The sequence below is a fragment of the Silurus meridionalis genome, chromosome 10 (assembly GCF_014805685.1).
Source record: "Silurus meridionalis isolate SWU-2019-XX chromosome 10, ASM1480568v1, whole genome shotgun sequence".
In the NCBI taxonomy this organism is placed as follows: domain Eukaryota; kingdom Metazoa; phylum Chordata; class Actinopteri; order Siluriformes; family Siluridae; genus Silurus; species Silurus meridionalis.
The window spans coordinates 13,769,280-13,783,560 of record NC_060893.1 but is presented as its reverse complement, the minus strand read 5'-3'; the positions used below and the strand labels follow the sequence as shown (position 1 = coordinate 13,783,560).

At 36.4% G+C, this 14,281-nt stretch overlaps 1 protein-coding gene across 2 annotated transcripts; it reads left to right on the top strand.

Moving 5' to 3' along the window:
* Positions 1-267: 267 nt before the first annotated feature.
* ces2b (carboxylesterase 2b) lies at positions 268-14,263 on the top strand. 2 transcript variants are annotated; one of them, XM_046859112.1, is made up of 25 exons: positions 268-666; positions 1,029-1,218; positions 1,448-1,586; positions 2,534-2,667; positions 3,574-3,727; positions 3,867-3,971; positions 4,465-4,566; positions 4,645-4,785; positions 4,996-5,073; positions 7,016-7,163; positions 7,274-7,423; positions 7,564-7,636; positions 7,888-8,048; positions 8,165-8,354; positions 8,458-8,596; positions 8,779-8,912; positions 9,446-9,599; positions 9,757-9,858; positions 9,940-10,041; positions 10,137-10,280; positions 10,564-10,641; positions 10,729-10,876; positions 12,309-12,458; positions 13,500-13,572; positions 13,665-14,263. In XM_046859112.1, the coding sequence occupies exons 1-25, from the start codon at positions 594-596 to the stop codon at positions 13,846-13,848; spliced, it is 3,246 nt and encodes a 1,081-aa protein (XP_046715068.1). In that variant the 5' UTR covers positions 268-593; the 3' UTR covers positions 13,849-14,263. The 2 variants fall into 2 exon arrangements, with proteins under 2 accessions (XP_046715068.1, XP_046715067.1); XM_046859111.1 differs by having other exon boundaries at positions 1,026-1,218.
* Positions 14,264-14,281: the final 18 nt, after the last annotated feature.

Sequence of the window (14,281 nt, the reverse complement as noted above, 5' to 3'; positions counted from 1 at the left end):
TACACACCACACTGTGAAAAATCAGATTTACTCAACTGTCACGTTTACACACGATCCACACAGGAGCACAACGTTAGTATATTATATTTCAATTTAATGTTATTTTAATAGCAAAACAGTAACGTAGTCCGTTAGAAATGTCTAGGTTAATAAAAGTTGGCGCATGGAGACACCTGGCTGCCAGAAGTGGCACTGCATGCAAGGAGAATTTTCACACTTGGCAAAGGGCGGAGAGTTTTGCGCAAACGTTGAAAAACAGACTGTACAGAAACAGACACAATGCCTGGCTGATTTCCTTGGGCAGTGATTTTTACAATATGACTTCATAACAGTTATTTGTCTTGTTTTGAACATGTTCAAACGCAACTTTCAAACACTCCCAGAAAGGTTTTGGGATGTATAAAGCCAGCGGAGATGCAGTCCTGATGTACTGTTATAATCTGACAGTAAACCTGCATTTTTTTATATCCACACGTTGCGAAATGTAAAAGGACAATGTCCGCTCTCAGAGGCTGGATTGCACAACCCTCCTGTTTAAAAGAGAGGGCTTAGACAAAGCGCGTGCGAAGTGCACTGTGGCTGAACCTGCAACCATGAGGACGCCGTCTGTACTTCTCTGGAGTTTATTAGGAGCTCATTTGATCATCTCAGCGATAGCCAACGACGGTAAGAACGCGTTTGTAACCAAAACAAATGTGATTGCGTTTATTTTTTTAATATTGTTTCTTGTTTAAGGGTATGCTCAGTATACCATGAGCATGCTTCTGGTATCTCAATTCGAGATGAACTTTTCATTATTTCATACACCTCGAATATGGTATGATTTGTAAACCAATTGAACATGTATAACTAAAGCAGGACACCTAATTATTTATATTCTAAAGTTAAAAGCAGATAAATGTCATTTACACTATCAATTAGTCTTATATGCTTCCTGTGTTTCTATGCATTGACATGTACAGTAATGCATGCTTGACCGGATTTGTATGAAAAACACCACTAAATAATGTGTATTTTCTTTTCAGCAGGCCCAGTTGTACAGACTAAATATGGAGCTCTTAAAGGTGAGTACTTAAGAGCTAAAGGGAAGGACACGGTCGTTCACACTTACCTGGGCGTGCCGTTTGCCAAGCCACCTGTGGGACCTTTGAGACTCTCTGCCCCACAACCTGCAGAAAAATGGCAAGGAGTTCGAGACGCCACAAAGCAGCCATACATGTAAGGTCAAGCCTGATACATTCACATACATGTTCAAAAATATCCATTACTGTATAAGTGTACATTGATGTTGCAAATTCAGCCAATAACATTTGGTCTATTACAAGTTCATGTAAATATTTCTTACATTTGGTAGTGTGAAGGACGTCCTTTCAAAGAATTCACACTGCTTTTATATGCTTAATGAGACTCATTAAGCTGTCACTCTATTTAATGATATTTACTCTAGGTGTGTGCACAACCCAGAACTGACTAGGAAATTCTTGAAAGATATTTCCTTGACCTTGGAAGTTCCTGAAGTGTCAGAGGACTGCCTTTATCTCAACATTTACACGCCTGCTAAACCAAGCGAAGAAGCCAAACTACCTGTAAGTCTGTATTGCATTAACAACATTTTTGCAGACACCCTCCAGTGCCCTGTTATTATTCTCCTATTATGTAATTTTCTGGACATTTAAACAGATATTTAAATGTGATTTTTTTTACAGTGGTTTGCTGTCAGGACGTGCTGGCATAACTTTGATTTCTTTTTTTTTTGTCCATGGATGTTAATAAAATTATTCCAATTGTCTATTCTCCTCATTTCATATTTTTTCTCTTGGGTGTGCTGCTCCTTGCGTGTTTTAGGTTGGAGTTTTTTTCTAATCAGATTTCAGTCGTTACATAATGCATTGCCAGGGTCAACGGTATCTATCTGCTGTAAAGCCTTCCGAGTCAGCACCTGCTGGCTCTTTTAGCATAAACCTCATGTTGCTGAAAGCTGTTGCTGTAACCATTCGGATTGTATGCTTGCTGAGGCCCTCTAAAAGGTGCCCGATCACGTTGCCATTTCACGTACTTTAATTGGATGCTCAGAGAGCGCACTAGTCAGAGCATGCAAACCGCATCTGTAGCTAAACGCACAACCTGAAATATATTTATGTGGATTTAATAGCTGTTTTTTGATTGTCACAATGACTGACAGAGAAGAAAAAAATTATTTGGTCACAGATATACTTGCAAGAATGTTTTCTTTATCATAGAATCATAGATCAGGTAGGACACCACTGAAGGTCTAAGTGTGTAATTCACAGCCCACCACTGGATTTAAAGATGGTTATTTCTTTTAACTAGTGGATGTCACCCCATTAAACTTAGAGATAATTAGTTGAATTCAAGGATGCAATTCTTGTGATGCAAAAAAGTTTGATAAAATGACAATCGAGACAAAGAATCTATTTTAAGAACCTTATTTCTTTTTCAATAATGCTGAATCATTATGCACTGATTGCATAAATTGCATATAAAAAAGCTTTGCATTGCTGGTGTGCCACAGGTTATGGTTTGGATACATGGCGGAGGCTTCACCATGGGTTCTGCTTCCGTATATGATGGACATGCCCTGGCAGCCTATCAGAATGTGGTTGTTGTGCTAATCCAGTACAGACTTGGATTACTTGGATTTTTCAGGTAAATATAACTTCTTCATTGTACTATTAAATGCCTGCCTGATATAATGTCATACACCACAGTTGCCAAAGTCTGTGCATCCTTACCCTTTCAAGTGTGTGTGTGTGTGTGTGTGTGTGTGTGTGTATATATATATATATATATATATATATATATATATATATATATATATATATATATATATATATATATATATATGGTGTATATGCACTTTAATTTTAGCATTTGCATACAAAAGTTAGGGCTGTTGCATCATGCAATGAGATGACAAAATAAGTAATAAATATAAGACAAAATAGTCTCAGTAATAGAAAAAACAGTAAGTCAGTTTAATGTCCCCCTCAGCCTCAAGACCTAATGGCAGATTCATAAAAAATGTCTCAAGATCAATTCTAAGGAAATTGTAAGGTTTCTATCAAGTAAATTAGTGTATGTAAGAACGTTCTCATAGGGAGGCTGGATAATTATATTACGACACAAAGTAAGCTGCATGAGTGGAAAAGGATGTTGAAGGCTGTTGGCAAGTCAGCCAAATTTGTGAAAAAGTAATAGGTGTATTTAAAGTCAACAGTAACAAAAAGAAGGCAAAAGGTAAAAAAGAAAAGTAAACAGTGTTGAATATTTTGAAATTGTGAATTTTGCAATGTTTATTATATAAAACTGTTAAGAAAACAAAGGTATTGGTAGAGTGGACCTTTTTCACATTCATGAGAATTCACAAAACGATATTAACCTGATATGAAGTATTTTTGTCAGTTATTTGAAGTACATCTAAATAGTCATCTTGATGGCAAAATCAAGTGAAGGAAAACTTTGATTTACATTTTGAAAAGCTTACATAAAGATTTTTTATATCTTAATTTTTTATCTTCAACAAACAAAATTCTGTTTGAATCCTCATTATAGCACAGGGGATGAACATGCTTCAGGTAACTATGGCCTTCTGGATCAGGTGGCAGCTCTTCAGTGGGTTCAGGAGAACATCCACAGCTTTGGAGGTGATCCTGGATTAGTCACCATCTTTGGACAATCTGCTGGAGGAGTCAGTGTGTCTTACCATGTAAGGATGCTAAATAATCTTCCTCGCCACACTTTTGTCTCAATATCAGAATATACAATAAGCCACGGGCTTAAAAAATAAATTCTTATAAATATTTGAAAATATATTGAAAAACATTTCACTGCCTCTAATTGGACAGATATTGTCACCAATGTCTGCCGGTCTCTTCCGCTACGCCATAGCAGAGAGTGGGACTGCTGCAATGGAGGCTGTTTTTACTACCAATCCTTTATCATCAGCTCAGGTAAAGAGCTCTTACATGTCTGCTTGCTATATTTTATTTGCGATACTGTTTAGGGGTAGATGTTTAAGGAAACATACAGAATTCAAAGTGACATAACAGTCATCAGCAGTAATACAGAATGGAATGAACAAGAAATGTTATTTACTCCATCATCCTTTTTTCCCAAAATCTCTTTAGAGGAAAAACCAAAAATAGATACATATTTACTGGTGCAAGATAATAAGCCTCACAACTAAAACGACAACTCGCCATAGCTGAACACAATATTTTCTATAACGGGATATGTATACTATATGGACAAATAAAATGGGACGCCTGGCAAAATCTAGTGGAACATCTTTCTGGAAGAGTTGAAGTTATTATAACAGCAAATAGGGACTAAATGTTAAATGGGTTGTTCAAAAAGCACATTTGAGTTTATGTTCACAAACTTATCCATATAGTGTATTTCGGTTCACAAAATGTGTCAATATATTATTGTGTTTCTCCTTAGTCTGTGGCTAATGAGTCTGGCTGTGACACATCCAGCACAAAGCAGATTGTTGATTGTATTAAGCAGCTGTCAGAAGAGGATCTTTTCAACATTGCCACAAAGGTAAGACCTTCAATACTGTAAAATTTACTGCTACTGTAGCTTGGTGGAGTTAATTACAATGACCTCCTTTTTTGTTAGGATGCACTGATGTTCAAAGTGACAAAGGATGGACGATTTTTACCCAAATCTGTGGATGAACTTCTTCAGGACAAAGATTTTAGCAAAGTTCCTTTTATTACAGGGGTGACTGATGATGAAGGCGGCTTTGCACTCATTAATGTAAGTGATTGATTACGATGTATACAGAAGTCTCCAAAAGCTTTACCAAAATGCCTGTTATTCTTGAACAATTGTATGAATATAGCTTTTTGTTGTTGTTAAAAAAAATGCAAAGCAATGTAATGCCAGGATATTAACTTTATTTTGGTCCTATATAAAATATATGTTCGTTTATGGAATTATTGACATCAGTAAAAATGTATTCCATAGTTCTTTCTTCCTGAAACGTGGACAGAAGGTGTGGACAGAGAGCAAGTTTTGCAAATGATGCATTTCTCTTTTCCTGATGTAAGTGAAGACTTAAATTATATTTAAGCATATTGCAGGCTGAACAAATCCTGAAAATCCCATTTGTGTACAACCAGAATTCCCAAAAAATTAGGGCACTATGTAAAATGTAAATAAAAACACAATGCAATGATTTGCAAATTTCATAAACCCATATTTTACTCAAAAAATGAAATGCAAAACTGTTGAGCAGGTAGAATCCTGTATCACACACATATGTGACAAAATTCCTCTCTTAAATCTTTAGCAACTTTTCTCCTCAGTTCCCAGATGTATATACAGACAGATGATGTAATAATATGCAGTGGTTAACATGGCCCTGTTCCTTCTTTTTTTCTGTTCTTCTTTTTCTTTTGTCTTCTCCAATTAGGCGTCGCCACAGCGGATCATCCGTCTCCATACACCCCTGCCTTCTACATCTGCCTCTTTCAAACCAACTACCTGCATCTCTTCCCTCAACACATCCATATACCTCCTCCTTGGTCTTCCTCTTCTCCTCCTCCACCCTTAGCATTCTCCAACTGATATACCCCATGTCCCTCCTCTGCACATGTTCAAACCATCTCAGTCGCACCTCTCTCACTTTGTCTTCAAAACGTCCTACATGTGCTGTCACTCTAATAAACTCATTTCTAATCCTGTCCATCATCGTCACTTCCAAAGAAAACCTCAACATCTTCAGCTCTGCTACCTTCAGCTCCACCTCCTGTCTTTTACTCAATGTCACTATCTCTAATCCATACAACATCACAGGTTTTACCACAGTCCTATAAACTTTCCCTTTCACTCTTGCAGATACCCTACTATCACAAATCACTCCTGTCACTCTTCTCCACCCACCCCACCCTGCCTGCACTCTTTTCTTCACTTCCCTAACACACTCTCCATTACTTTGCACTGTTGAATACCTAAACTACTCCAGCTTCTCCACCTCTTCTCATTGCAACCTCAACCACTCCACTGCCATCTGTGGTGCTCTTCCTCGGCATGAAACCATACTGTTGCTCACAGATGGTCACCTCTTCACTCAGCCTGGATTTCACTACTCTTTCCCCTAACTTCATGGTGTAACGGATCAACTTTATTCCCCTGTAGTTACTGCAGGTCTACACATCTCCCTTAGATCGGTACCAGCACACTCCTTCTCCATTCCTCAGGCATCTTCTCACCTTCCAAAATCTTGTTAAACTGTTTTGTTAAAAACTCCACTGCCATCTCTCCTAAACATCTCCATTCTTTAAACATGGCCCTGTTCCACTTTTTTTTTTTTTTTTTAACCTGTTGCAACCATTGAAATTAACTAAATTTTTCCTTAAAATTGTATTCTCAGTATAAACATTTTATGTTTTTTGTTTTGAATTGAATTGAATATGGATTTATGAGATGTGCAATTCATTGCATTCTGTTTTATTTACATTTTACAGTGTCCTGACGTTTTTTGAATTGGGGTTATATACACAAGCACAGTGTAGTGCAAGTTTGCTAACCCAAAGGTTAGCCTTATTCAAAATAAAGAAGACAAAAAGGTGTATATATGTGTACTATATTAATTTGTGGGCTTTACATGCTTTACATTTTAGTGTCTTATGTTACAGATATATTGCTTTTTTTATTACAATAAACAAAAATAGTAAGAAAGTGTTAAGATGTTTGTATTTAAAGAAGTTACTTCAACAATTTGAATCCCACAGTCTGAATGCAACAGAAAATAACTTGCAGGCCTTATGTTTGTTTTTATAACAAATAAACCTTCTAAAACACTCTGTTAAATTATATATTTATCTTTTTATGGTATTTTAATATATATTAATAAAATGGAGGGTTTTGTAAAATCCACAGTCTATAGGGGATGCAAATGGTTTAACTCAGCTTTCCATATTCTGGTCTGCATATAATACATTTGTTTATATGTCTATTTCTTCTATGCACATATTTCTATCAGCCCAGTGATAAATGGCTTCATGAAATCGTGATGAATGAGTACCTGGGAACCACGAACGAGCCGATTAAAATCCGTGATGGGTTAAGGGAGATATATGGAGACTTTTTGTTTAACATTCCTGCTCTTATAAAGGCAAAACACCACAAAGGTAAAGAGATTCACTAACAATTTTGTAAACATTTTGTTTTAATTCTATTTAATTAGTATGGATTAATGAATCCTATTAATGAAAACTTAATTGCTTCTTGTAATTGCTAGATTCTGGAGCACCAGTTTACATGTATGAATTCCAGTACACTTTTAATGAGCTCCGCAAAAAGAGGCCAAGCTTTGCAGGAAGTGACCATGGAGATGAAGTCTTCTTTGTTTTTGGTGCATGTTTTTTAAATGGCCACATTCAGATAGAAGGTAATTTTTTTAAATTTATTAATTAATTTATTTATTTAATTTATTTATTTAATTATTTTTTTTAAACAACTATACTTGATAATGCCATTACCAAGATCAATAAAGATCTCAGATTTTACTCTTTTCTCTCTCTTGGTCAGGTCAGTTCACAGAGGAAGAGAATAAACTATGTAGAACTGTAATGGCTTACTGGGGAAACTTTGCTCGCACTGGGTAGGTAAATATGTAGTCTGACAATTTTTAAATGATAAATCCTAAATTTGTAGGATAGAACGGTATGTATAAAGCAAATTACTGAAGTAATCTTGTCTAATAGTCTTGTTTTTTGTATTGAATTAAACTAAATTGTAGCTATCCAAACTCTACATACTGCTGCTATTTATCAGTTTTTGGCAATATACATTTATGTTCTACAGTCAAACATTTAGTTGAAGCATGTCCTGACTGTATCTGACTGTGGGCAGATCTCCAAATGGACCAGGCCTGACCCCATGGCCGGAGTTTGGAGCCGAGGCTGAGTACCTGGGCATCAACTTGGAGCAAAAGCCTGGAAAGAACTTGAAGGAAAAGCACTATGCATTTATGACCCAGACTTTGTCACAGTTGAGACAAGAGAAAAAAGATGGTACAGTAGCTCTAATGGTTTGAAACCAATCTTACAATGCCTTTTGACGCCTTCCTGAAAAAGCCATTTTCAAGTTAATAATATTCCTGCATCTTGATGCCTTGGATTTTTAACAGGCCCAGTTGTGCAGACTAAGTATGGAGCTTTAAAGGGTGAGCTTGTGACAGCTATAGGGAAGAACACAGTTGTATACAGCTACCTGGGTGTACCATTTGCAAAGCCACCAGTGGGACCTTTAAGATTCACTGCACCTCAACCTGCAGAGGAATGGAAAGGAGTAAGAGATGCTACAAAACAGCCCTTCATGTGAGGCTTATTTGTGTAATGAAGTGGATTATCTAACCTGCAAACCCATTAATAAACCCGTGTGACTTGTCTCAGTATTAAATCATGCTGTTGATGTTTTCAGGTGTATACAAAACAGGGATGGAATCACTGAGCTCTTTAAAAACGTATCAATCAGTCTGGAAATTCCTGAAGTGTCAGAAGACTGCCTCTACCTTAACATTTACACTACAGCAAAACCTGGTAAAGATGCCAAACTACCTGTAAGCACAAACAATTGTTCACCTTTTACATACTTATCAGTAACAGAGAAAACAGAAAACACCCTTGTCTGTGCATGATAAGACCTAGTAAAATTGTGATCTTCTGTACTATGAACAGTTGCAGCATGTGCCTAGTCATTGTTACACTTTGAAAATGTTCACTTATCCTCTGTGTTCTTCAGGTCATGGTTTGGATTCACGGTGGAGGATTCAGCCTCGGTTCCGCATCAGGCTACGATGGATCAATTTTGTCTGCCTACCAGAATGTAGTTGTTGTGCTTATCCAGTATAGGCTGGGCCTGTTTGGATTCTTTAGGTAATTCTCTGAGGCAGAAATAGTGGAGTAAATGCTTCACCAAAATTAAAGTAGCAACTTAAAAGTTATTAGAGCCTGCAGGTGAAGTACAATTATCCCAAAAGCTAGTGTTTTGTTCATGCCAGCAGACCATTTTATTAAAGATACACTTATGCCTGGTGGTCTGCGGTTTAGGGAACTATGGCTTAGCTTGTTTTGGAACTAATAATTTAGCTTTTAAATAAAAATAAAAAAAAACTTGCAAATATCTATTTATCTACCATGTGTTTTGAATTATTACATTTAGAAGAGTATATCATTACAAACCTCACCATAAAAGGATAATTTTTACCTTTTAAGATATTAAATAAATATCTGTTCTGCAGTGCTCATTATATCACAAATTATTCTATAAGTACAAGAAAATGTAATCAAAGTTAAGTGGTATGAAAGCTGATACTGACACAATAACCAGTTAATCGTTGGTTAATAAGCAATGTGTACATGATGCTATTTTCGGATACCCATACATGTTTTGTGATTTTCTGTTTTAGTACAGGGGATGAACATGCACCAGGAAACTATGGCCTTTTGGATCAGGTAGAGGCTCTTCGATGGGTTCAAGAGAACATCCACAGCTTCGGGGGTGATCCAGCATCAGTCACCATCTTTGGAGAATCTGCAGGAGGAGCCAGTGTGTCTTTTTTGGTGAGGAGCTGATTTATACATGCAGATCATCACTGTTTTTTTAAGACTGTACACTCCGGATGCTCTTTAGACCTGTCAAATATTTTAAGGTTATTTGGAATTGTGCTTTATTACATAGAAAGCTGGACTTTTTGTGCTATGTGTCTCTGTATTCAAGCTTCTCTCTCCGTTGTCTGCTGGACTGTTCCATCGTGCAATAGCAGAAAGTGGCACTGCATTAATGAAGGAGATTGTGGGAGATCCCTTACCAACAGCCCAGGTTAACTGGAGTTCTTTTTCTTTTATATAATCTACTCTATCATTCCAGCATCTATTGCCAATTATTTATGTATAATTTTAGCTAGTGGCTAACAGCTCAGGATGTGACATCAGTAGCACACAAAAAATTGCTGAGTGCGTAAAGAGTTGGTCAACAGAAGATGTGATAACACTTTCTAAACAGGTAAGCAATTAATATCTTGAGCTTATTTTGATCAAAACAAGCATCTTTATAAGTAAAAAAAAAAGGGCACTGAAAAACATCTCAATGCGTTTCAGAGAATGTTTCTACAATTTGTAGTGACTGTAGATAAGATATTTCTTCCCAAGCCTGTGGAGGAACTCTTTCAGAACCAGGAGTTTCACAAAGTACCACTCATTACTGGTATAACCAATGACGAGTTTGGTTGGATGCTGCCTCGTGTGAGTAAATCTGACAGATATAACTAACAGTTTAATATAGTTCTAAATATATATATATATATATATATATATATATATATATATATATATATATATATATATATATATATATATAATTTTTTTTTTTTTTTTTTTTTCTTGGTTTTTTTTTTTCTTTTTTTTCTTTTCTTCCTATAAAAAGCATTTGCTATAATAGTATAATGATAAATGCACTCTGGGTTTTGATCTTTGTATTATTTTTGATGAAGATTGTATATAATGTAGAGATTCTCTGTTTAAACAGCAACTTGCACCTTCAGGATGGAATAATGGGATGGATAAAGAGCAAGTACTCTTATCCATGGCTGTTTTTAATCCTGAGGTAATAACAAAATGAACTAACAAATGTATAGCATCCCACCGATTACATTTTTAGTCTAATAATTTGCTTCTTTCTTTTTCTGTCTAGCCCCACAATGAGTGGATTAATAAATTAGTGCTAGAGGAGTATGTTGGTTCTTTTGATGACCCAATCAAAATTCGTGATGGTTACAAAGAGATGATGGCAGATATGATCTTTAACATTCCAGCTCTGGCATTGGCTAAAGCTCATAAAGGTGATTGGTTTGTTATTGTGTTAATTCTAATGCATTATTGTTTCACAGGGGCTTGCATGTTTTTTGCATCCCATAATTTAGGTTTTTTAGTAAACATATTTTTATATGAAGGGTTATTTAACAAAGATAAAATCTTAGATTTGATTGGGTTTTTTACGAGGTGACTTCCACACTTCCATATTTTCCATACCATTGCAGGTTCCTGGGCCTTTAGTGGGGACTTACCCGACTTAATCCACCTCTTAATACCACCTTCACGTCGCGATTATTGAAACCATCAATACAATACAAAAAACACAATATAACAATGCGCGGCATTACATAGAGAGAGGCATTTCCCACATGGAGGGTGAATACCATTTTACTAAAGCAAGAAACCCAGTTAAGACTCCAAACCTCTACACCACCACCACAACTGTGCACCTACATCATCTGGAGCAGTTCAGAATTAATATTTGTCTAATGACATGACAAAAACATTAAAAATGTAAATAAAATACAACCTACTCACCAGAGATGCAGACTCATAATTTGCACCGCTCCTCAGAGGCTGTAATCCAGTGGTACAGCTCGTATTCACTGGTCTGGAAGTGGTGAACAAACCCTTTCCCAGGCTGAGACAAGCTAGCTAGCTTTGGGGTTGGCCGACCTCTCCTCACGATGTCTAGCTTTTCTGGAAAATGGATTTTTAAGTATGTTCGAGACCAAATCTATTTATCTTCCTCTGTAGGCATAAAAAAAAGTCTAACTCAGATGTGGTAATGTGTGCAGCGCTACACACGTGTTTTGCCAGTCAAACTTGGCTGTAACGGTTTCCCTCTGACCAACCAATCAGAGGACAGAAAAATGCAAGGCGAATATGAAATGTTTCATATAAAGAAACCAAGCTATTTATTTGCGAGACTGTCGTAAAAAGTCCAGCAGAACAGACTTTGCAGGCCCTGTGCAGATTAGATTGACATAGCAGCACATAGAGGCTGGTTGGACAAAAAATATAACATCCACACACGTACTGGAAGCAGTGTTGGGTCCATGATTTCATTAATTTGGTGCCAGATTCTGACCCTACTATCTTTGTGCCTCAGCAGAAATTGATGCATGACACTAGGTTACAACTATCCAGGTTTCAACAGTCTAGTTTTGCTCATGTTTCAGGTCTTAACAGAAGTAAAACACAAAGTAGCTGATCCACCGCATCTAACTTAACATGTTGACTGTAGCCTTTCTGTCATCTTGAACCAGCATGTTATCTGTGGACATTACTCAAAGTTGCTGGCCTAAATTAATGGTTTGCACTGATGCTTTGTGATTTGCTGATTAGATATTTGTATAAATGATTATCTGAAATATAATAATAACCAGATAATTCAGCAGTTTAAAGTATTGAATTGACATTATTTCAATGTTCATAAATTTTATTCTTACTTGCCAGCTGCTGGTGCTCCAGTTTATCTGTATGAGTTCCAGCACCCACCCAGCATTGTTCAGGTTAACAGGCCCAACTTTGTGGGAGCTGATCATGGAGATGAACTCGCCTTCATTTTTGGCCTGTGCTTTGGGAATGCCCATGTGAAGGCAACTGGTAAGGAGAAAACATTATCTACCTGTATAAACGCACCAGGCAGTGATTGGCAGGTTTGTGTAGCACATAGTCTTTGTATATTAATTTAATGTTAACAAGGATTTTTAAGGTAAATATATGCATAATGCAGGAAAGTGTTTGTGGTGACATTTTTAGAGTGGTACAGAATCATTATACATAAGTGTTAATCAGAGTTCACATTTAATTTAATAACAAACTAGAGTAGTCATTTAAATTATATGGTGTAAAAATTCAGAAACATAGCTACTTCAATTTAAAATTCATGCTAGTTTAATTACATTTCTTTTTTTTGTATACTGATACATGGAGAGAAAGAATTCAAATGTAAAATGCAGAAATCGGTTTGGCAACTGAGAGGGGGGGGGGATTTTATATTGTATCATTACTCAGGAATCTGTAAATGTTTTTTTTTCTCATAGAAAAGCACACTATATGGACAAAAGTATTGAGACACCTTACTTTTCTAGACATATGTGATTCTTCCCAAACTGTTACCACAAAGTTAAAGGCACACAGTTGAACTAGAAGATCCAAACCTGTTTCAGAATGAGTATGCTGTGCATAAAGCAAGCTCTATCAAGATATGGTTTATATGGATTGGAGTTGCCTGCTATAGAGCTGACTGCACCCCAGGCCTCCTCACCCTACATTAGTAGCTAATTTTACTAAAAGCCTTGTGGCTGAATGAGCACAAACCTCCTCAACCACACTGAAAATCTAATGGAGCATCATCTCAGAATAGTGAAGGTTATTATAACAGCAAATGGGGACTAAATGTGGAATTCAAAAAGCACATTCAGATCTTACAATGAGATGTCTACAAACCTTTGTCCATATAATGTACCTGTAAAAGTGTACAGGTATTATTATATCAGTTGTAATTTTCAATTATATGCCATTTGCTAAAATGTTGTCTAATGTAATTCTCTAATTAATGCATCTTATTTTTGTTGTATCAATAGATTGTAGTCATGGCTTAATTAATGGTTCTAAATACATTTTGCTTTTTACTGTTTACAGTTCCATTCACAAAGAAAGAAAATGAACTCTGTAGGACAGTGATGGCCTACTGGGGTAACTTTGCTCGCACTGGGTGAGTAAAATGCTGTGATTCAAATGTTCTATTTCAGCATCATTGTTACAATAATAATAATAATAATAATAATAAATACAAATTTTGTGCAGGTCTCCAAATGGTCCAGGCCTGACACTATGGCCTGAGTTTGGAGCTGAAGCAGAGTATCTGGGCATCGGCCTTGAGCAGAAACCCGGAAAGAACCTTAAGTCTAAGCATTACACATTTATGACCGAGGAGCTTCCAGAGTTGGTGGCTGCAGCTCAGGAGAAGCGTGAGCGCACTGAGCTGTAGACACTGAATTAGGCTCTGTATGTAACTATGTCTCTCAAAGGTTTATCCTGTGAGGCAACCATTTAAGGTGTCTATAAATGTAGTCTTTCCTTTTTTGAATAGGAACTATGCCATCTAGAACCACTAATCATCCAAATAACACTTGAAGACCAAACTCTTGATATAAATTAGGTAAAAGCTCACATTTAGAACCGGTCTTACAGTGAAATAGTCTTACAATTGTAGTTTTTATTTAATTGTATATTATCATCAAGAATCATCAAGAGGCATTCTCTTCATTAGCTAAAGAACAAAGATCTCACTTGCCATTATTCATAATGTTTAGTGACATTGCATCATGTGTGTAAAACTGAAAATCTAATTCATTAAATTGTGTACTGGAAGATTGTTTCAAATTAAAAAAGTATATTTTTAACTTTGGCCAGTGATTCAG

Excerpts from the sequence above, each read along its gene's own strand:
- ces2b (XM_046859111.1), top strand. The coding sequence starts at position 594 with ATGAGGACGCCGTCTGTACTTCTCTGGAGTTTATTAGGAGCTCATTTG. Across the intron at positions 1,219-1,447 it reads GCCACAAAGCAGCCATACAT|GTGTGTGCACAACCCAGAAC; the intron begins GTAAGGTCAAGC and ends TATTTACTCTAG. Across the intron at positions 3,728-3,866 it reads GAGTCAGTGTGTCTTACCAT|ATATTGTCACCAATGTCTGC; the intron begins GTAAGGATGCTA and ends CTAATTGGACAG.